The sequence below is a fragment of the Pipistrellus hanaki genome (genome assembly GCF_964339955.1).
Source record: "Pipistrellus hanaki genome assembly, chromosome: 3".
In the NCBI taxonomy this organism is placed as follows: domain Eukaryota; kingdom Metazoa; phylum Chordata; class Mammalia; order Chiroptera; family Vespertilionidae; genus Pipistrellus; species Pipistrellus hanaki.
In genome coordinates, this window is record NC_140505.1 from 147,862,451 (window position 1) to 147,887,638 (window position 25,188).

Genomic DNA, 25,188 nt, shown 5'->3' on the forward strand with positions numbered 1-25,188 from the left:
CCAGGCTGGCTGGTGGACTGTGTGGGGTCACCAGGATGGCTGGGGGGGCCACCGTGAGGGGTGACTAGGTCAGCAGGGAGTGACTGGGCCCGCATGGGTGGGATGGACAGTTAGGGGCAACCAGACTAGTGGGAGGGGTACAGTTGGGGGTGATTAGGCTGGCAGAAGTGAGGGGCAACTAGACAGACAGGCAGGTGAGTGATGAGAAGCCAGTAGTCCAGGATTGTGAGAGGGATGTCAGACTGTTGGTTTAGGTGATGAGGTCTAAACCAGCAGTTGGACATCCCCTAAGGGGTCCCAGATTGGAGACCCACCCCATACAAGAATTTCATGCACAGGGCCTCTAGTGTATATTATATATGCTTCTAGAAAAAATAGCACCCATGTTCAAGGGGGAAGAAATGAAGAAGCAGAGCACACAAAAAATGACACTTCGATTTCCTGGGTCTGTGTGCTAGAGAGATAGAGTCTCATAGGTTATGTAGGGGTTGGTATTGAATTAGTCAGGGGAATATTGACAGCAATAGCATATAAAGCCAGCGCCAAAATGAATCATGATTGAATCACAATAGAAGTTATTTCTCATGTAACTGTCCAAGGTGGGTGTTTCTGTTTGTCAAGAAGTTTAAGGAATAAAATCCCTTCTCTTCCCCTCCCATCCCCTTTTCCCATTCCGAGACCTTATTAACTTTATCCAGTCGGCAGAATGGGGAGAAAGAAAAGGAGGGGCAGCACACCTACTTCCTAAAATCCCTGACTGCTCATATTCCATTGGCTGAAACAGGTAGTCTAGCTGTGTGCCAAGGAAGAAGAAGTACATTTCTGTTAAATGTTATCAATCTCTGCCACCGAGAACATACTATAACTACTTTTCCCATTAATTTATCTGATTTGTAAGCACTATGATTCTCTTTTTTTCAAAATAATGAAATTACATACATAGGTAGGAAAATATATAGCCCGTGTGGTAGAATTCATTAGCTAATTTCCCTGCCTATTCGATTTTACATTTCTATTTAATTCTCTAGACATAAGATATATTAAAGCGGAAAAAATTAGAGAAGCTATCTCTATGGCTTAGGGAGAACATGCCACTAGGGCATAAATAAAGGTTAGTTAATAGAAAAATTTCCTATTTTTTTTAAACATCTGCTTTAGGAAAATAGAAGTATAGAGTGATCAATTTCCTAGTTTTGCATACAGCAATTTTTAATGTATTATACTTGAAATAGTTCTGGTTAAAATGTGGGCCAAATTTAATATTTATTATTTAGCTTTAAAGTCCCAAATATAATTTCTCAATAGTTATTGTTAGTGTAATTCTGAAAGAAACTATTGGTTAGTTGAAATCAAAATGAGAGCTATCAGTATATATTATTGTCTTTAAACCCCCCAAAAAGTTGGATATTTTAATTTTTTAGGTCTGCTTTCATAATGTTTTCTCTTTGATTTTAAAGTTTCAAGGTCCTTCTTGTTTTGTGCTAGTCACTGTGAGCCAAAGTTTAAAAGACCAAAACTTATGTTCTGAAATCCACTTCCAAATTATTTTCTTGGAAGAAATACAATTGCTTCACTAAGTTCATTTTATTAATGTTCTTTCAATTGCTTTGAAACACTCATATGTGAATCTAAATGCTTCCCACTCAAGAATCGGACCTATTTGTTAAGGATGAATTCACCCGAGTTCAACAGCTATTTACTGAGGGCTACCATTACCAGACTGTTTCCTAGGAACAGAGGGACTTAAAGACCATAATGTAAGACTCGGCCTCTCATTTGGAAACCACCTCAGTGTCCATCAGTAGGTGAATGGACAGGAAGATGTGGTGTACAGGCATACCTCATTTTATTGCATTTCACGGACATTGTGTGTGTTATTTTCAAATTGAAGATTTGTGGCAAGCCTTCACTGAGCAAGTATATCAGTGCCTTTTTCTCAACAGCATTTTCTTGCTTCATGTCTCTGTATTGCATTTTGGAAATCCTCACAATGTTTCAAACTTCTCTGTTATTATATTTGTTATAGTCATCAGTGATCAGTGATCTTCAATGTTACTATTTCAATTGTTTTGGGGTGCCATGAGCCATGCTCATATAAGACAGGGGCAAACTTAATTGATAAATGGTGTGTTTGTGTGCTGTCTGCTCCACTAACTGGCCATTCTCCCATCTCCCTGTCCTCGGGCTTCCCTATTCCCTGAGACACAACAATATTGAAATTAGGCCAAATAATGAGCCTGAAATGGCCTCTGCATGTTCAAGTGAAAGGAAAAGTATCTCATTTTAAATAAAAAGCTAGACATGATTAGACTTAGTGAGGAAGGCATTTTTAAAGCCAAAATAGGCCAAAAGCTAATGCTACAGTGGTACTCATATTGCAATGTATGGGTGTCCCAAAAAATGTATACACAAAATTTGAATAATGATAAAGACAGTATTTATTAAAATACATCTCATTTTCAAGTTTGAGCTGTCAACTGTTCAAATGTGTCTACATTTTTTGGGATATCCTGTGTAAGTGTATTGAATCACCACAGTATATGCCTTAAGCTTACACAATGTAATATGTCAATTATATCTCAATAAATATGGGTTGTAGGCAAGGCTAACAGGCACTGAGCTGACTGTGATAAGTTCAACATCAAATGCAGCAGGAGAACTAGAACCCAGAGAACTGTAATGGCATCTGAACAAATAAGACCTGGGAAGACTATAATGAGCCAAGGGACAGAAACATGTGCTCAAGAGAAAAGGAGCCTCACTGAAACCGGTTTGGCTCAGTGGATAGAGCGTCGGCCTGCGAACTGAAAAGTCCCAGGTTCAATTCCGGTCAAGGGCATGTACCTTGGTTGCGGGCACATCCCCAGTAGGGGGTGTGCAGGAGGCAGCTGATTGATGTTTTTCTCTCATCGATGTTTCTAACTCTCTATCCCTCTTTCTTCCTCTCTGTAAAAAAATCAATATTTTAAAAAAAGAGAGAGAGAGAGAGAGAAAGAGAGAAGAAAAGGAGCCTTATAGTCAAAAGCATGGAGGCAGAAGAGGCCAGTTCACATGTGGGGAAGGAGAGGGAAGTACTGGTCTGGAGCATAGCATCTGTGATCTGTGGAGGGGAGGCAGTGGGAGGGAGACCAGAAGGCCTTGACCAGCTTCCTGAGACATTCACTTGTGAGAGGGATGCCTACAAGCTACCCTTCTTCCTGGTTTTATTTATACACTCCATATTTTTGTGTAAATCTTTTTAAACCATAAAAGCAAAATATATTTAATTTAACAAGATTTATAAAATGAAGAAATGTGCAAAGTAAAAAAAATCTGCAGTATTACAAATTGGAGCTATTATCCTATTCAACATGAAATACATATTTACATAAGAGAATATTTTATCCATAATTTTAATTCTGCTTCCTTGTATATGACATTTTATCATGAGTGTTTTCCATGCCATTAATTTTCAGAAGCATCATTTTAATAAGCTGTATAGCATTCCATTTTTACCCATTTTTATCCATTTACCATAATTCAATCACTTCCTCATCACTGTGCATATAGATCATTTTCTTTGCTTGAGCAGCTTAAAGATGAGAGAGTATGGATAAAATTAGACTTCCAAACGCCTCCGTTGTTGACTAATGCACTGAGATTATTAGAAGGACAAACGTCTTACCAACCCCCTTTATAAGGTTGGCTCCTGCCTCTGAGCAGTAGCAGGATGAGTACCTGGGGAATATGTGCTTCCACAAAAAACTACAAGTAGCTTGTAGTGGCTCTGTTCATATAGAGATTATTATTTTTTTTTATTTTGGGTCCCTTCATATCATTCTTCAATAGTTATCTATACTAATAGAAGTGTAATATGCTAATTTGACCAGATGTCCTTCCCGATGACCTTCCCGATGAAGACAAGTCTGTGAGGGAAGCCCAGGTCCTGGGTACCTGCCAGCGGCCAGAGGGAAGTCCGGGTCCTGGGTGTCAGAGGGAAGCCGGTGCCAGCAGCCGGGGGAAGGAAGGCCTACTCTTGCACAAATTTCGTGCATCAAGCCTGTCATTTAAATATATAGCAGAGAGAGAGAGAGAGAGAGAGAGAGAGAGAGAGAGAGAGAGAGAGTAAATAATGATGTAATGGAAACCACATACAAAAGAGATAAAATACCTGGCACTTAGCCAAATAAATGTCAGTTACTTTCTTCCTTTCTACCCCATTATATCAGGTAATCACAAAAATATGGACTAAAGGACATACACTTTTTTATTTTTAAAAATACACTTCCCAAGTAGAGATTAGGCTGCATACATAAGATCAGACACTCAGCATTGGAAACCCTTTGATCTAGCATTTGGTGTTGCCTTGGTGATAAAATTGGATTGTGCAGTTGATACGATTGATCATGAAGAAATGGGTTGTTAAAGGAAATAAAAAATATAATTAGTCTGGAAGAAGTTTGATTAAGCGACCTCCTAAAGACAGGACCAAACAGTTGCCATCAGTCAGTGTGGTTAAGAGGTTTTTAATGCTCCATAAAAGAGCAAGCCTGTCTTTAAGAAGCCCATGGGCTGGTTCACTTGATTATAATTGGAAGGAGTTAAGATTTGCCCAATTATTTTTTTTTCTTTTTGGCTTTTTTTTTTCTTTCAATTATCTATATGGGAGAGATGTAATGTTTTATCAGAAGCTGAGAAACCTGTGTCAAGCTAATGGGTGCTTCAGCAGAGATGGAAGCAGTTATTATAATGAAATGGTTTGGAAGTAGAGAGCCTGTCAGAGCTCTGACACTCGCTGAAAGCCAGAAGAACCTGTTCTTCGGTACTTTTCATGGTTAGGACCACTCAAAGCCCCATCAGGTGACTTTTATTCAGATATATGGAAACTGTGCTATTCCACTTGTTTATTGTGCGCTCACCTTCCCTCGAAGCAATATTTCTTGTCAGTTAGCTTGCAAATAAATACAGAAGAACTATTTTGATTGTAATCTGACCAGTCTGGAATGCCATTCAAACCACATTTTCCTGAATAATCAGTAAGTAAGCTCAGCAAAATGTATATTAATAATTAGTGCTATAATAATCATTAGAAAGCTTGCACTGAATTATTACACAAAGACACTCTAGCCCTCTTATTTCTACTGGATGGTTTGAGAAAATCAGTTTCTTTCTTGTCCTACTGGAAGTAATTGAGGTAGATCAAGTAGACAATCGAATCCTTGCTGTTAGAAAGTGGATCAGGGAAGCATAAGAATCAGACTTCCTATTTTTGCCCTGATTCAGAGCAGACTACTTATCAGTGTAGAGCCAGCAGATGCTTCACACTCAGGTTATTGTGGGAGCCTAATTATAATATCTAGTATATGAAAAAGCACACCTATTTTTACAGTAGGTACTTGATTACAATGAAATAAGTGAATAAATGTTGTAACTAATTGGCTAGTACTTGCAAGGAATAAGTCTGAAAGTTTCTGCTGACTGTGTTTTACTCCAGTGACCTAGTTTCGCTTTATCAGAGTTCCAGAATGAGATAATGCCTTTTTTTTGAATTCACCTACTTCTTCATCAGTACTATTCCTACATGCCTCATGGTATCTACCTTGTATCTGAATTATTTGTGCTAACGCTGTGTCTTTTTATTAGACTGTGAGCTCTTGTGTATATCTCCATAATATCTACTGTATTCCTGATGATAGACATTTGATATGCACTTGTTAAATGAATAAGTAAAAGTATACTAAGTCTCATATCCAATGCCTTATCTACCTTGTAAAAAAGAAGAAACTTCAAAGCTTTTTAAGTTTTAAGTGGTTTCCAGAATTCCATTTTATTAAATGCTTGGTTCAACTTATTGCTCAAACATCAGAGGGACTTTCAATTCTATGTTAAACTAGAAGCATTTGTTCTTAACTATAAATCAAGAGGTGATTGGAAATTCTCCTTCACATCATTGACAGCCCTCTCTTCACTCTTGGTTTTCCCATCTCCTTGCCAACAGTGTCTCCTGCAGTCCCTCTTCCTTTTCTGTCCCTCAGTTTCTTCTTCAAGGACTGTCCTTGATTCCTTTTAGGCTCTCTCTAATCTCAACTTTAGTAGTTTCATCCAACCTGTTCCAATTTAAGTAGCATCTTGTAGTAGCAATTCTGATTGAGACCCTCATATATCTAGTTTTTTTATATCTGTTTTTAAAAGTATATTTTTATTGATTTCAAAGAGGATGGGACAGGGAAAGAGAGAGAGAGAAACATCAATGATAAGAGAGAATCATTGATCTGCCTTCCTCATGCCCCATACTGGGAAACAAGCCTGCAACCCAAGCATGTGCCCTGACCAAGATTTGAACCATGATCTCCTAGTTCATAGGTCAATGTTCACCACTGAGCCATGTCAGCTGGACAAGTTTTGATCTTTTTTCAGAGCTTCTATCTTATTTTTCTTTTCATCTAGACATCACTACTAGCATAATTGCTATCCGATCATACTCAACATTTCTACAATGAAGCTTCTGAATGTTCTTTAAAAATGTCTATGTGTATGAAAGAAAAAGAGACATATGGTAAAAAAATATCAAACACCATAGAACTTGGAATGAAAAGCAGTAGTCCTCTGACACTTCCTGATCAGTTTCTAGCAGCCTTTATGAGTTCCCCATCTGAACTACAAAACCAGAGAATGACCCAAGAGACTTATTTATCACATGGCTAGTACCATTCCAGCTTTACAGGAGAGAAGTTAATCGTGACTTACACAGCATGCCTTAGGACATCAGGACTTAATTCTCTCATGAAACTCCAGTTGAGACTAGGTGCTAAGAGGGGACCACTTTCAATTATTCTAATATGATTATACTATGCTTTATTTAATTGGTCTATTTTAGACATTATCATTATAAAATATGCTATGATAGGTGAGAGTTCACCTCCTTTATATCAATACCCTTCCATTCATTCTAATGTAAGTTACATTTTCAGCCTTCAGCAATATATATTTTTACCTTCATTTTTTGTTTTATCTACCATAGATTGTTTTACACGATTCTTCACTATGTAAAATACAGAAATTGGTCTCGCCATTCACCTCCATTTCCCAACCTGTTTTCCGCTTTTTCCCAGTTTTCCCTTTCCAAACTTCTGTCTTCTGACTTTTTGTATTTCAGAATTGATAGATATATTCTTTGCAGTAACTATAATGAAATACCCCGTGCCCTCTATCAGTTGGACCTAAAATTTGAAAATTCATATTGTTTATGTCATGGTGACCATGTAAATATTGTTTACTAGAGAGATAATAGTATACATGGTGGGGCAGTTGTTCTTATGGAAAAATAATACAATAATTAATAAATAATAATACAAGAATAAACTCTGTTTTGCATATTCATAACTTGTAAACCTATTTTGCACCAACCTATGTGTGCACTGATTTTGGAGAGAGAGAAAGGAAGGGAGATTGAGAGAGAGAAACATTGACCTGCTGCTTCACCCACTCATGCCTCATTGGTTGCTTTCTGCAACCCAATTGGAACCTGCAACCCTCAATTACCTGGAAGAGGCTCCAACCCATTGAGCAGCCTATTAACTATACATCAAGAGGCAATTGGGCTATAGTATTTCTTATCTTTAAAACATTTTATTTTGGTTTTTTTTTTCTTGAAGTTTCTAATCTATACTAATAAAAAGGTAATATGCTAATTAGACTGGATAAACCAGATGTCTTCCAGACATCTTTCCTAACAAAGCTGGGGCCCAGGAGAAGCTGGCCCGGGGTCCTGGGGTCTTGAGTGCCTATGACCAGCCAGAGGAGGGAAGCCTGAGTCCTGGGTGCAAGGGCTGAGGCAGAGGCAGTTAGGGGCAATCAGGCAGGCAGGCTAGCAGTTAGGAGCCAGTGGTCCCAGAATGGAAGAGGAATGTCCCCCAAGAGGTCCCAGATTGTGAGAATGTGCAGGCGAGCTGAGGGATCCCCCGCCCATGTTTAAATTTTGTGCACAAGGTCTCTAGTCTATAATAATAAAAGCGTAATATACTAATTAGACCAGATTTCCTTCCAGGCAACCTTCCGGATGAAGCTGTGGTGGCAGGGACCAGAGGTGGCAGAGGCAGTAGAGTCCCCCAGCAGTTGTGTGGGAGGGGGAAGGGGGGGTAGGCTGAGGCAGAGGTGGCCACAATGGTGGTGGGGGCTGAGCCCCTTGCATGAATTTTGTGCATTGGGCTTCTAATTGATAATATTTTCCCTAAATATTATCTAATTGAGAATATTTTTCCTGATGGAATGCAGACTGTACCAGACTGTACCAGTCTGCATTCCATCAGGAAAACAGCCACTATAAATACTTTGGGAATAAGGAGCTTTATCTAGGAATTAACATTTACAGAAGTGGGAGGGGTTGGAGGAGTGAATGTCTAAGGCCACAGCCAGAGGATTTGGAAAGCATTCAATAATCACTTTAGACTGCCACCTGAGAACTGGTGAAGAAGCCGGAGCTCCCAAGAGTGAACCACTGACACTGACTGCCATGATGTCCTAAGAATAATGCTTCTTCTCTACATCTTTCTAGTGAATTTCAGGAGTTCCTCTCATTGATGAACTCTAACACAGAATCAGAAAGAGAAATGGCTTCTGGGAAATGTAGTCCCCAGACTTAGAAATAGAAAATGGTTGATAATAGTGTATATGCCCTACAGCTTTTCCCCAATCTGTTTCCCTCCTAATGTCCTTCCTGAGTGAGAGAAAGAATCAGGGCAGAGGTATGGCACAATCTGACATATGTTTTAAAAGAATCACCTGGCTGATCTGAAATCAGAATGGACTATAAGAGGGGGAAATGAAAGTCATATTAACTCAAGTGAGAGATGAGGGTGACATAGACTGCACTGGCAAGCATGAAGACAGTTGTAAGTGATCATTTGATTCTGGATATAGTTTTAAGACATTGTTAATAGGATTTGTTGATGTATTTGATAAAGAGATATGAATGAAAGAGAGGAATTGAAAAGAAAGCTATAGTTTTGCCTAAAAATTGGATGGTACTGCCATTTTCTGAGATAGGAAGATTTCTGAAGGAGGAGTTTGGTATCTGAGTGGAAAGATGGAGTGAGAAATTGAATATACAGGTCTGGAAGAGAAAAGAGGCATCTGGTTGAAAATTTGAATGAGCTAATGTGTTATTTTCATCAAGCTGCTGTAAAGAGGGTCTCACAAACTGGGTAACTTGAAATAAGAATTTATGATCTCACAGATCTGGAGGCTACAAGTCCAAAATCATGGTATCATCAGGCCATGCTCCCTCTGAAGGCTCCAGGACGAATCTCCGTTGCCTCTCCCAGTTTCTGGTGGCCCCAGACATTCTCCAGTTTGTGACTATGTAATTCCAATCTCTGCCTCTGTCTCCATGTTGACATTCTTTGTGGTTCATGCTGCTTCTTTTTTTTTATAATGACCTCAATCATTGGATTTAGGCCTACCCTAAATTCAAGAAGACTACCTACTAAGATTCTTAATTATATCTGCAAAAACCCTATTTCTAAATATGGTCATATTCTGAATCCAAGAAGAATGAATTTTTGGGGAACACTATTGAATTCACTATAGGTATGGATGATGTTTAGGTATTTAAAGCCCTAATCCTGGATAAAAATCACACACAAAAGTTAGTAGATAGAAAACAAGAGATCTGAGAATAGATCTCTGGGGAACCCAGACTTTTGGAGAATGAAAAGTTAAAATCTGGAAAGAAGATAAAAATATAGAGGCCTCTGAGGTTAGAGGAGAACTGAGAAAGGGGTGTTTCTTTGCAGAGTGAGGAAAGTATTTCAAGGAGTGATGAACTACTGATGTAGTCCTTTATTTTACTGAACTGTATCATCAGTAAATCATTTTTTAAAATGGCACATAAACTTTCTGTGGAATTATATATTAAATATATTTATTCTGCCTTCAGACAGTTATGCTGAGTATAGACTTCTAGGGTCAAAATCATTGCTTCACTGTCTTATAGCATACAGTGCAGCAAGTGAGAAAAATGATACTGGTCTGATTCTCATCCCTTTATATGTAACCTGTTATTTCCCTTCTGGAAGTTATTCAGATTTGTGTTTTATTCTTATTGTGAAATTTCATAGTGTGTGTGTATATGTGGGTTTTTGTTTCATTCATTTGTGAGACTGTATGGGGCTAGGGTTTGACCTCTGTACCTAGGGTGTCTGTGTTCAAATGCCAGTTTTACCTCTCAATACCTTTAAGAAGAATTACTTAAACTCTAGGTGTCTATATTGCTTCCTCTTTAAAATGGGGAGAGTGATAACATTTCCTTCCTCATGAGACTGCTGTCAAATGAGTATGTGAAGGTAAATCACAAAGATCAGTGGCTGTCACATAGTAAGCCCTCACTAAGTATTGACTGTCATGTCATTGTTATTGGGAGATTTTGGTGGGGCCTTTGAATCCAAAAACTACAGTTCTATGGAAAGTTCTTCAATTATTATTATGTTAAAAGATATTTTCCTTCCATTGATTTTCTCTTTCCTTGGTATGAAATTTGTCTTTAGTTAGAAGGTAGTACTTTGGGTTGATGCTCTTTGCTTTTACTATATTGCATTTTTCATATATTTCCACGTTATACTTTTGAAGATACTATTTCAACCTGATCTTCCAGGCATTATATTGCATTTAAAAATTTTCAGCTATCCTATTTTTAATTTCTAAGAACTGCTTCTCTTTTTATAGCACTGTCCTTTTTATGGAAGAAATAGTCTCTCAAATCTGTTTGAAGATATTAACAAGAAATATTTTAAGTTCTGTGTTTATTTCTATTTCCTTCAAGATTAATTTTTCTGATATTGTATCTTGGTTATTCTCCTATATTGTTATAAACTTTTCCCAAGTATTTCTTGTTTTTTGATTTCACTTTAATGTTTCAAGAGTGACTAAATAGAAACACTGACTTTGAGCTTTGATAGTGAGGTAATGTTTATTGATTGGCAGACTTACAATGGGGAACTGAAAAGGAGCTGGTTATTTTCACTTTGAGATCTCTACATACTGATGCAGGGGGCTTTGTTCCAAAGGATGACAACTCCTACACCAGCTGCCTTAGTTTCCTTCAGATGTTTTATTTACTAATGTTTTACAAAGGAACCTTTCACTCTGGCCTCAGGGGTAATTGCTTTCTTGCTGCAGTCTGCTCCAGGGGGGAGGAGGTGGGTGGGCTGATCATCAGTAGACTTTTAATTCACCCAGCTACTCTCAGCTCCAGATCTCAGCAGCCCTGCATGGTATTTTTTAAGTGTTATTAAATACTTTGATATAATAATCTTATCTTTAAAATAAAGACAAAAATCTCCCCTCAGTTCTTTATGAAAAAAATATATAAAGAAATACAAATGAAATCATAAAATTTTATTATAACAAGCAGTTTTATTTTATATGACAGATAAATTTACTCTTTCCTTCTAAGCACATGTTTGTTACCTTTTTAAAAAATAATTCTTTATTATTTAGAGTATTATTTCAGGTAGCTTCAGAATTCTTCAGGGTAGGCTACTGCCCTCATCAGCTGTAGGACCACATCGCTCCATATAGACTCTGGGCTGTGGCTTCCTTGGCTCTGACCTTTATCCTATTTTCTAAGAAAAGAAAAATACGTATTGAATTTTCTTTCTTTCTTGATGGCAATTTCCTTTTATCTTTGTTTGTCTAAACTTTATTTTGACATCATGTTTATAAGATTGGGAGAAAGAAGATATTTTCAATCAGAAGCCTTGTGATCTTTCTGTTAAAATATGTATATACATCTATATTCAATGAGCACATTCTCCTCCACTTAATATTGTAGTCGACATTTTGACATAAATATTTGAGGTGGGTTGAGAAGTGTCTTTGTACCACCTTGTTATTGCAGGTCAGTGAATGCTTTCAAGCTGACACCTGCCTGCATCCCCACTCTGACCCAGCTGATCGCAAAGGTGGGCTTGCCACTTAGTTACTGGATATTACAGAAATACCACTTATTCATTCAGCAAGTGTGTATGAATCTGTAACCATGTATTAAGTGCTTTACTAGTGTTCTCAATGTGTGGATATATGCAGCTTACTCAGAATAGCAAGCACTAAGTTACTACCCAAATTAATATTTTTAAACTATTGTAATATTTAGGAACTTTGGGGGTGAAGGAAATGTTTTATATATTAGTTATGGGAGTGGTTGCATGTCTAAACTCATGAAATTGTTGTGATGTTTTTGTGTATAAATTTTACCTCAGTAAAGTTGGATTTAGGTCTGAGGATCTAATGTGTAGCATATCACTAAAGTTGGCAGCACTGTATTGTATAATTGAAGTTTACTAAAGAGCAGAACTTAAATGTTCTCAGCACTAAAAAGGATAAACATTTGAGGTGATAAATGTGTTAATTAACTCAATGGGGGGAATCCTTTCACAAGATATTCATATATCAAATCATCACATTAAACACTTTAAATATACACTTTATAATTTTGTCAATAATACCTCAGTAAAGTTGGAAAAAGTAAAGTTGGTTTAAAAAAATGAAGGCAAAATTTTTAAATAAAGGGAAAATATATCATATGTATGGATTAAAAAATTCAATAATATAAACATGTCAGGTCTCCCAAAATCAATTTATAGAATCAATGTGGACCTTCTCCTCCCCTATTTTGTTTGTTTGTTCTTTTATTTTACTGGTGAGAAATTCACAAATTGATAGACAAAAGCCCAGACTCAAGGTACTTTTGAAAGGAAGAAAGAAAGATGAGGAGGACTTTCTCCAGAACTGAAATTATTCTAAATAAGTCAGTGTAATATTTGCAAGTTTGAAACAAAAAAATCTTGTGAAGATTGCTGTTAATGCAAAATACAATGAACTAGTGGGGGAAAGTACCAAAAACAATGAGCAATAGGAGATCTAACATAGCCTTTTGAGTCAAGAAAGGCTTTCTAAGGGAAATTAATTTAAGTATGAGACACAGACAGATGAGAAATAGTTAAGTGGGTGAGGGGGTGGGGAAAAGAGAACAACATTCTAGACAATAGAGACACCATATGCAAAGACTCTCAAGGACGAAAAAATGATAATATTCCAGAAACCACACACACAAAAACCAGGTTCTCTTTATCTTTTTTCCTCTATATGGTATGTACTAGATACATGAACTGTAAACTTGACTGGTTTGATGTCAACACAGGGGACATGAAAGAGCCATTATAAGATAGTAGGCATTTAAAGTGCATGCTCGTGCACGAGCGCTTCTTTATCCCTATTTCCACTGTCCCCCCTTCCAGTTAAAATCATTATTACCTTTTTCTTAAACAATGAAAAACAGCTCATAAGCATTCGAGACTACCTCTGGTCTTTCCCAGTCCTGTCTGTTCAACATGCAGGCACTGCCTGTTTTCCCCAAAGTGTACCTAGAACAAAAACAATCTTGTGATGGTTGCTGTTAATGCAAAATACGATGAGCTCATGGGGGAAAGTACAAAAAACAATGAGCAATAGGAGATCTAACATAGCCTTTTGAGTCAAGAAAGGCTTTCTAAGGGAAGTTAATTTAAGTATGAGACACAGTCAGATGAGAAATAGTTAAGTGGGTGAGGGGGTGGGGAAAAGAGAACAACAGGTTACTCCACCTTTCACTCTTCAGTGGCTCCCAGTTGTCCATAAAAGAAAAGATATTCTCTGGCCTAAACTCAACCTGTAAAACTGCGTTTCCCTCTGCTCTTAAAAAAAAAAAATCAAATGACAAGTGAACATGTTTTGTATACTGAAGGGTTATTTTAGAGGTGGAGGTGGAATTTACACATATGAAACTCCTGTTATAAGCCAGGCATCACTTCTATGAGGCCCTGGGCAGTTAATAGAATCAGTTAACAACAAACTGTTGAAACTGTTGAGAGAGAGAGAGAGAAAGAGAGAGAGAGAGAGAGAGAGAGAGAGAGAGAGAGAGAGAGAGAGAGAGAGAGAGAGAGAGAGAGAGAATTATTTGTAATTCAGAAACAGAAAACTCAGAGAGGTTTAGTTAAATATTCAGTGTTACCCAGATAACAAGCCAAAGAGCTGGACTTCACTCACTTAAGGTATGCACCGAGATATCTCAAAGCATTAGCTGTTTCTGATTGGCCAAGTGCTAGTTTTGAGAGGCAGCCTAGGGTGGGAGAAAGAGGCCTGGATTTGGATTTGAAAGAGTTCTGGTCTCTTGTGTGACCTTGGCCAATGTGTTTGCTCTCACCCTTCTTTATCTAAAAGATAAAGGTTATTAGGATGACTAAATGATGACATTACATTGTGCTTTTTTAAGGATCAGTCATTAATTTCCTAATTATGAACTAAAAAGTAATGAAATTTTTCACTAAATATACAATGTCATTATCCCACTTGTGAAGATTATATTATTATTTTAAACATTTCTTTACATAAGTTGATAATATTTTATTTTCAAAAAGTTCATTTGAGAAATCAGTCTTATATAATTTTGGACACTATTTTATATCTAAATCTGCTGTAGTTATTATAAATACTATAATGCTCAAATGAGTTTGCATTCCTTGAGCACTCACATCTATCTAAATGTTGAAAGTAGTTACCCCATAAACAGAACAAATGAGAGAGGGAAATGACCTTGTGATTAAAAAAAAAAAATGCTGCAGATAATCTAGAAAGCAAATAATCCACATGTGGGTAATCACAAGTTGATTAATTGTTTTAAGGATGTTTAGTTGCCTGCTATTTATCAATATAATTTAACTACCAGGGCATAGGATAGTAATGTAAACAGTTCAAGTACTATTTTTATGAAAAATGATGCCAGGTTTTTATTTATGAAAGATGGTACTCGTTATTTGACTTTGCCATTAAAAATAATGTATTCACTTAAAAAATATTGGATTTTCTTTTCATTCATATAGAGTAGCAACTAATCAGTTTTCTCTTAGCTGCAAAGGGGTGCAGGTTAAATTAATGATTAGGGTCTAGTTTAGGTATGGATATCTCACATTTGCACACTTTTTATTCTTAACTATGTTGTTACGATACAAATCACTTACTCTGCATGAGTGATTATCACTCACATATCTCATTTTATAAATGCACTTGATTTTACAAGGAAGTATTTTGTCATTTTCTAAAGTGACCCTTTCAATGCTATGGCAAAAGCCATTTTCAGTAGCTCCCTCTGAAGCCAGTAGTCTGGGTGCCACTGCAGCAGGTCTTCATCCCCACACCAGAGGGAAACAAAGGAAGCAAATACGTGTGTGAGCTTCTTGTGTTCACACACTCGCCCTTCTTATTTTTCTGCTTGTTGTTTTGTTTTTGATGATTGCCTCAAAACATATGTGCTTTCTAGAAAATCTATCCTCAACAGTGCCTTCCAATTTTATTACCTAAGTCTATTCGGATCCCTGGAGTCTGACTGCTATTGATGGCTGTTGCTGGATGGCTAAATAGCTTTTGGATTTTAGGTTCTCTGTGCTTTGGGACAGCATCTTAATTTCATCACTAGCTGGCTGTTCTAAATGTAGCTACTGGAAATGTCCTAATTGCCCCTAAGGAAGTGGGAACTGGTTTCCTCTCTAAGATATAATGTGTAATGAAATTATAGTTTTTCATAAAACTTATTTTTAGTTGTTTATGTAATGTGCCTACGGAGTACAAAATTTAGATTCTTATATTGTAATACAGACTGAGTCATCTGAGCTTATACACTCTATTATATCTTTGAGTACTTTTATTCAGTTTAGAAAGTAATATGTTCAAACTTGATAGTGCATATGTGGAATAAAATAATGATTTTCTCTCCTAGGTCTGTTGTTCTCTGTATATTTATCTCAAATAGAAATTTTGGTTTTACCTGACCTAAAGGAAGGATCCAAAAAATAAAATCTTCAAAAATTTTTTACTGTTTTCCATTATTATATAATATATAAAGCATATGTCTGCATCCATATGTTATAACTCAGTAATATCCACACTTGTGTGTGGGAAGAAACACTGAAATCTTAAATTGTGGATCAGATTGCAATTCTTCACTTGCTAAATACTTAGAGAGCAACTAAGTATATCAAATAATTTGCAGATGAGGCTGTTTGTTTTATCTCTGACTTGGAAACGATCCATGAGCCAAACAAACTTGCCTTCTGGTGAGAAGTGTGTGCTTTGGCAATTCAAGCACACTTGCATTTTAAATGGACTTTCATCAAGGTCGAAAGTTTTCATAAAGAAATAAAAAATATCCGGAACATAAAAGTATAAAATGAAGCAAATATATTTTTACTAGTTTTTCGTTGCTATCCTATATGATAGCAAGTATATAATTTGAACTATAACACATGTATACCTTTATCTTTTATAAATTGAATCGTATTTTAAGTAAATGAAGGCCTTCACTACCTAAAGAACTATTAGAAAATCCTTCTGAAATGTTCCATATCTTGGCATTTTCTAAACTCCAGTCATTTGTATAACATTTCATAGTTTTTGTCATATTCATATGCCAATATTTACTTAATATTGTTTCTGTAATCCCTCTCCATTTTTAAATTTAAATTTTGCTACTGTACTATTAGTACCACTTGCTATAAATGGAAATAATTCAGAGATATAAATATGTAGCCATTAAAATAAAGTATTTGCTTATTATTACCTAATTCTATACCAGTGATGATAGATATAGAATATGTTGGGAAAGACTGTGCTACATGGGTGTAAATTCGGATTTTTATCAATTTAATTTTCTTAAAATAAGGATAAATTAGATAGATAATAAATCCACTGAGGGCAGAAATTACTTCTGGTTTGTGCATATTGTTACCCCAACACTGAGTACTTGGCCCATAATTGGTATGCAGTAAATAGTAAATAGTAAATAGTAAATTAACAAGTGATGCATATATTTATGTATTCATCTTCTGAATACTATTTAGTAATGAATAATTCTCAAACTGTTTATGAAAGTACATATGGCCTATACATATTGTATCCTCAGTCTTCAAAATACCAAGTAATATAATGCAAAACATTTCTATTCATCTTTAATGAGCATGTTTATAGATCAAGGAGGTTGCTATTCTATATAATAAAAGCATAAATGCTAAGTATCTGACTCATTGGTCTACATACAATTGGTTGACTGCTTGACCAGTTGGCTATGATACACACTGACCAGCAGGGACTGAATGCTCCGACCAGTAGGTTAGCTTGCTGCTGGGGACTGGCTGAGAGGATTGGACATGCCCTGGAGCCCTCTCGTGGCCTGCCAACCTTCTGTGGTTCCTCCCTGACCAGCCGGCTCCCATAAGCCCCAATAGGGACTAGGCAAGATGGCCCCAATTGGCCTCTATCACTGGCCAGGCCAAGGGACCCCACCAGTGCATGAATTTGTACACTGGGCCTCTATTATTGCAAATAAAAAGAACTTGAAGAAATTGGAGATAAGACAGTATAGGAGTAGGCATTGTGATTGTGCTGAGAGAAAATAAATTGAATATATTTATACATATATATGTGTGTATATATATACATATGTGTATATATATGTATGTATATATATCATGGGATCTGAGTTAACTCTGCAACTGTGCTCAGGCAAGAAAATGGGGCTAAATTAAAGGACTAAATATAGATGCAAGAGTTGCTTCATTGGAGAAAGCTCTGTTCCATTAACAGCTACTTCCAAAACACCAACACTAATGACCAAATTGTTCTAAAATGAGATATTCTAAACATGCCCCTTCTGGCCTTCTTCCAAGAAACTCACTTCTAAAGCTTAAATCCCAACCTATTTTCTTTTGTCCGTGCACTTAAGAAATGACATAATCAATTTTCTGCATCATTTGCGTTAGAAGAAAAGACCATATAAAGCTGAATGAGCAAAGGATGTTGGTCCCATTTATAATCAGAGGTTCATCAGTTAGGGAGGCCTTTGAAATACAAATAGGCTGTTTCATAAAACCTCTGAGGCCTTAGTAAGTGGAAGCAATCCACTTGTGTTAGGAAGTCAATGGTTAGCTAATTTACTCACTAGGAATTACTTTGAAGGTGGGAACAACTGGCTTGAGGAACTGACTCTTCAGAAGAGGAACCACAGAAACAAAAACATCCATAGTTCAGAAATCAGTTAAACTTTTGCAATAATATAAGATTTCTATTTTTTGGCCTATTACCTAACCTAAAAGAACAGTTCGTGCCTTGTTTTAGGGAGGGCACTCTGGGCTTATCAGAACTAAATGAATGATGACTTATTTCTCTTAAAAGAAACACAACTTTATTCATTTATTTTAAAAAAAAAAATTGTCTCTTTCAAAATTGTACACAGAAAAAGAGAAATTTTAAAAAGAAAATGAAAGGAATATATACTTCCAAGAATTTGGAGTTAGATGAGACTGGACTAGGAAGGAGATAGATTGTGCTGAGCTGGAGTGGACTTTCTCGGGGGAAGGCCTCTAAATAGCAGCTGGATTTCCCTTCAACACCAGGGAAATCACCATGCCTGGTCACTGCAGCAGGAACTATGTCGCAGATGTGGGAAGCATAGAAGAAAATGCTACCCTATCTTGGCAATCAGTCCTCAGGCACAGCAGAAGGCTAGACAACGGGGGAATATTTCGCAGCTACTAGTACAGTGGTGCCGTGCCATCACGTCACGTAGGGTCTGAGTCAAACCCAAAGCACCCAGACCCCAGAGATATTTGAGAGGAAGGGGACATTCTGTAAGGCAACTTCAGGAAATTTTCCCTCTATGAACAAAGGAAGAGACTTGGATGGGGTTGGATGTTCCCATTACGTAGCAAATAGAACCAAGAGAATAAAGGGTTCCTAATATCTGTGAATGTTAATAAATCACTGGAAAAATAAATGAGACTCAAGAGACATACCTTTCTTCATGAAGGGAATTTTGTGACTTTTAGCCTGTTCTACTTGCAGGCAGCTGTGAACATATAGGTGATCTTCATTAAATCGCATACAATTGCTTTACCTCATATTGTTTTTCCCCATTTGTCTGATATGCTATTTTTTGAGGGTTGAATAAGCTAATATATGAGGAACCCATTCAATAGTGACATAAAGGGTATATATTTTCAGAAATATGAAGGATATTGATGCATGAATGCTATTGCCATATGTTGATGAATGATGCATTAGGTTGTAATAGGGTATGCTGATAGTAATAAAAGACCCTAAAATCTCAATGGCGTAGAGCAAGCAGGTGAATTTCCTGCTTATACTACATGTCCATTCCAAGTAGAGGAGGAAGGTGCCCCTCACCATCCTCATGTGGGAACTGCAGATGATCAGAACATTGCTGGTCATTGTGATGGGGAAAATATACGTGTGAATCACACACTGCATCTTCAAGGCTCTGCCTCGCAGGGACACATGTCACTCCCTAATTAGCTTTGGGATGCCCCGTGGCGATCCTTGCTGTGTCCAGAAGAGCTGGAAATATTTGTTGAGCAGCACTAATGACCATCACAGGTAATTTCTTCCCATTTTCTACAGCAGGAGGATTTTTGCAACAGAGAAGCTGTCTAGATGTCTTTCCTCTTACTAATACCACTCATTCTTTCTGTAATGCTTCCAATAACCAAGTGGACTTTCACAATCTTACATTTCCTCGGCAATTAGGATTTGCTGGTGCTAAGATGTTAGTAGAATACCTTTGTTTATTTGAGATAAAAAGCAGCAAGTGTATAACAGCCCGTGTTTGTTTTCTTTTCCCACACAGACATTGATGAGTGCTCGGATGGCTTTGTTCAGTGTGACAGCCGGGCCAACTGCATTAACCTGCCTGGATGGTACCACTGTGAGTGCAGAGACGGCTACCATGACAATGGAATGTTTTCCCCCAGCGGAGAGTCGTGCGAAGGTCAGTACAGGAGAAGACCTAGAGTTTAAAACTCCTCTTGAACCTGAGGAATAGATAAGGTATAGATAGTTGCCCTTGACCTAATGTTTAAGTTGGTGATTTTTGTTGTGTGCTTTTACAGCAGTGATGGGAAGCATGTTAAAATCTAACTTTTGCTTGCAAACTATGATAATCAGTTTTTAGATTATTAACATTTGTGACACTAAACAAATTCTCTATGGATATTTGTAACCATTGAGTGTGTTTTAGAATTAATATCAGATACATTTTGGAATTGTCCCCCAAAATATGAATCCCAAAAAAGACTTGAAAAAGTAGATGGAGAAAGCAGCCTAAAGAGAAAAAGGGGGTAATAGCGATATGATAGTGATATAGCCAAATATAATACACACAGTACACAATAACATATCACTTGCCTGGCAAAATAAGAGATGTTTAGTGGATGTTTCATGTTGAATACAGAAGATATGATTCATGCTTGAAAGAGGATTTCAGCCTAATACGAGTGAAAAATTCAACCAGGTTATATTCACCTAGAGGCCTGATGCACAATGTGTGTACCGGTGGGATCCCTGGGGCTGGCCCTCAGGGATCTGCCAAAACTGGCAGTCCAACATCCCCCGAGGGTCTCAGATTGCTAGAGGGCACAGGCCAGGCTGAGGGACCCCACCAGTGCATGAATCTGTGCACCAGGCCTCTAGTATGCATATAAAAATCTTTGGTTAATCTCTTCCCTCCCTCTCCCTCCTCCCTTCTGAGATTCATCAGTTTGTTCCATATTTCCATGCCTGTGTGTTGAGTGTCTGTTCCCTGGTGGTCAGTGTTCATCATAACTACCAGTCAAATGGTCAAATAGTTGCTTAGGCATTTATATATATAGATTATTTACCATTAATTTTGAATCCATTTCAGTGAATTGACAAACAATTCTGCTTATCTGTCAAGGGGCACAGGTTTTAAACAGCAGGCAGAACACAGTGAATAATTGCCAGGGAAACCACCCACACTGAAAGGATTTGCCATCAAATGTAGGCACAGGAATGGAAAATAAAAAATAAAAAACACCTAAAAAATCATTATTTCCTCCATTTGTATTTACACCTTCATAGAGTAACAGCCTGAGAGAATAATGTGGCTAAAATGACAAAGTCAATGAAAGCCTTGGAGAAGCTGACTTAACAGTAGTTGACACCTAAATGATATGATGTCTTTTATCCTTGTGCCTCTAAAGAGTTTCACACAGAGAAAAGTGAAACAGACTTCGGTGATAGATGCCAAAGCTCCCAGCATGCTTTGCCAGCGGCCACCGAGCTCTGGACCTTGAGCAGAGGGGCCATCTGGATCTTTACTAGGAATGGGAATACTAACACCTTGCCAGGGGCTAAAGACTGGCATCTGCATAGAGCCATTTAACTTTGGTCTGAGGGCTTTCCCTTGCCCTTGTTAATGTTCCAGAGTTAAGTACTTCCAGCCTTGTAGAGAATTCAGGGACCAGAAGCAGATCACACTGTGATTTGGCTCTTCCCCGATAAACTATTTTGCCTGTACTCTGTAGTATATTATGAGAAAGAAGCCTTCTTTTTGTCTTTTGTTTTCAATTACCCACAAAAAGGATGAATATAAGGTGATTATATCTAAATCATACAGAAACATATACATGAAAGCTGAAAATGCATCTTTAGTTCATCTCCCTTTCCCCATGCCTTCCACTTCTTCTCTAGGGGTAATCTTTGTTTCATTCTGTCTGGTCTCCTTGCACCCCTTTCATATATAAGTAGAAAACCATATACTTCTGCTGACTATTTACTCTACACTTGTAACTGCGCTCATTATTTTTTAAATGAATGACCACAAATCTTAAGTGGGCTGTACTTGTTATCTTTTGATGCATAACAAATTACCCCCCAAATTTAGCAGCTGAAAACAACAAAACTGACCTCACAGCAGCTGAGATGTAAGTCTCTGGTTTTCGGGTTTCTCATGAGGTTACAGTTAAGTTGTTGGCCAGCCCGGGGTCTCATCTTGAAGACTTGTCTTGGTGGGATTGGAGGTAATGGGACTGGCTTTCCAAGGTCACTCAGGGGACTATTGGCATGCCTTCTTTCCTTATCACATGAACCACTCCATGGGGTTGCCTCAAGGCACAGGAGCTGGCTTCCTTCCCCTGGAGCAAGCAATTCAGGAGAGAGCAAATGCCCAAGATGGAAGTCATAGCCCTTTTATAACTTAACCTCAGATATGACATTTCATCACTGTTCCCATATTCTATTTGTTAGAAGTGAGTCGATAAGTCTAGCCCACATTCTAGGGGAGGAGATTATATAGGAGCCTAAACATTAAATGCTCAGGATCATTGGGGGTCATCTTATAGGGGCCCTCAGCATTGTCCAGCATTTCTGTATTATTTCCTTAGTAATTCTCCCCTGCAACTGTCTGATACAACCATTTCATACCGTTTCCAGTCTCCTCAAACCTTAGATAGCACTTCCTCTCTCTTCATTTTTCTGTTAATGACTATTCTTCTTACTTAACTGAGAAAACAGAAATACCTCACTTCTGCCCCAGTAGCTAACTGGATAACTCTCACTCATGTCTTTATCTGCTGCTTTCCCTCCCTCCTGTTTCACTGGATGAAGTTTTATTTTTCCTATCAAAAATTAAACCCTCCATTGTACCTTGTACCTCATTCCAAAATCACATGAGGTCTCTGCTCTTGTACTATCCACTTTCTCTTCCACATCATAAATACTATTTTCCTACTGCATCATTCTCTTTAGCATGCAAACAGCCTGGAGTAGCACCCATCATTAAAAAATAAAACAAAAAACAAAGAAAATGTCACTTTCCTTGATATCACCTTATTTCCCATGTTTTTGTTCCCTTTTAGAGTAAAGCTCTTAAATTTCTAGCCTTGTTACCTGCGCTTTCCTGCTTCCAGTGAAGCTGGGTCCCCTTACTGCAGGGAATGCTCTCCTTCCAGGAATAATAGCAATTTCACTTGCCAATCCCCCTGGTCAGTCACTCTCTCTGCTTGATGGCCCAGCCATTTGGCCCAGTTGATCATTTCTTCCTCTTGAAACAATTTTCTTCACTTGGCTTTGAGGACAGTACTCTCTACTGGCTTTCTCACAAACCCTACCAGTTCTCTGTTCACTCACCAGAGAGTAAAATCCAATTCCTAACAATGACTTACAAAGGCCGACATGATATGGATGTGTGGCTTTCTTGACACTTCTCAAATACACCAAAGTGATTCCCTTCTCATGTGCTGTTCTTTTTCTCTGGATTATTCCTCCCCTAGATCTTTACCTGCTTAAAAAAAAAAAAAAAAAAGTAGATTTTTTGAATGTAGATTTTCTCTAAAATGACTTCTCCTAACTCCCAATTTAAAATAGCATCTTACCTCTGTCACTATATACTTACCGTTTCACTTCTCTTCATAGACATTATAAATTTCCCCGAAATGTTTGTATATATTAATGTGTTTCCTTCCTTATTGTCTGCTATAGAGCATAAGCTTCAAGAGTCATAGAATTGCCTTGGCCAGTGTGGCTCAGTTAGTTAGATCATCCTATACACTGAAAGTGGTGGCTTGGTTTCCAGTCAGAGCAATATCCCAGTTACTGGTTCAATTCCCAGTCAGGGCATGTATAGGAGGCACCCCATCCATGTTTCTCATATCAATGTTTCTCTCTCTCTCTCTCTCTCCCTCCCTCCCTTCCTCCTTCATCTCTCATAAAGTCAATAAATAAAGTATATCTTCAAATGAGGGAAAATTAAAAAAAAAAGAGTCTTAGAATTTGTTTGCTTGTCAATCATCAGTGTCTATAGCAATTGAACCTAGTAAATGATACCTGAAATTTTCTAATGACAAAGATAAGAGATGTATGATAGGTGACATTTTGATCAGAAGTGTGTTAGGAACATAATCTATGTTAAAAGTAGATATATAGTATGATTGATAGTAGCTAAATTATATGTAAATATGTATTTACATATATATAGTAATGATCAGGACAAAACATAATTAGTGCATTCATGAGTATTTAGAAAATAACAAGAAAGATTAAACTAGTCATTAAAGTAACACATAATAAAGATGAAGATAGTGAAGTAAAATACTCTATGGGATGCTTACACAGATGCTTACACAGAAACAGTTGAAATTCTGATTTTTTCAAAACCACAATCTGGAATGATTATTCTTTTGTTATCTTCCAATAGAATCTATAATGATTACCACAGAAATATACTACCCTTTCAGAAGTCAGAGTGCTATGAAGGAGTCTTTTTTAAAAAAGCCACCAGTGCTATAAAAACTTTTAAAAAAAAATTAAAGACTAAAATGCTTCTTTTGAACACTTATCCATTTACTGCAATTTCAGTGACTTATAGACTTGTAACATTAGTACATGGAAGGATGCAGTTATAAGAGGATGATTATTTCTGAGAAGGCACCATATTTTTTGTTGCTGAACAATTAACAAGAGCATTTCAAAGTGGACAAAGCCACAACAGTGAATTTACAATTATAATGAAGTATGAGAGTCATACTTGAAGACTTCAATCAATAACTGTGCACCATTTCACTGTTTTTTAGGCTTCAGTTGTGTAATCTACAACATACATGTTTGTGAGCTACATTTTTACAAAGTGTATGCTGTTTTGTTCATTCATTTACTCAGAGGCATAGACACTTAATCCCCAGGTAATATGCCAGAGTAACATTTTCCTTGTCCATATCATAATTTCTACCAAGCCCATATTTTTTCCTTAGTAATATTTTATTTTCATGCCCACATTTCACTTTCTTGTCTCTGCTCTCAGCTTGTAGAAGAGTTAAAATTTGTATAACAAAAACTGTTACAGAAGATAGAATGTAGTGATTTTTTTTAATAGAAGAGAAAGCTACAAGTTTAAAAATTATAAATATTTGAGAAAAATATAAATTCAAGTCTGTAAGAAAACAAAGAAAGAAATTATTTCCTGTTTGGGTGAGATAGGAAAAGAAAATGCAAGCAAAGGAAATAAGTTTAAATGCCTTATGAAGAAGTTTGAACTGGAATCTGAAGGACAATTTTTGAGAAAGGAAATTATGAAAGTATATCTTCACTAAATTTATATGTCAGCCCAGTCCTTTTTCTGAACTCCAGCCCACATATCCAATTACTTACGGGTAAGACACTTCTACTTGGAAACGCAGAGGAAAGTGTAATTCAGTTTTCTAAACTAACTCATGTCTCTCTTCATTCCTGCCACCCATTTCTACTCCTCAGCAAAACCTTGCTTTTTTTTTTTTTTTTTTTTTTCTGGAAATATCATCAACCACATCTTCTGGG

At 37.2% G+C, this 25,188-nt stretch overlaps 1 protein-coding gene across 2 annotated transcripts in view; it reads left to right on the forward strand.

Annotated features, from left to right (window-relative positions):
- NELL2 (neural EGFL like 2) overlaps window positions 1-25,188 on the forward strand; it is a 312,605-nt gene that overhangs the window by 269,283 nt on the left and 18,134 nt on the right. For both annotated transcript variants that reach the window (XM_084876648.1, XM_084876647.1), the window contains exon 17: window positions 19,709-19,849. In XM_084876648.1, coding sequence (XP_084732774.1) covers window positions 19,709-19,849 — 141 coding nt within the window. The remainder of the gene's footprint in view (window positions 1-19,708; window positions 19,850-25,188) is intronic.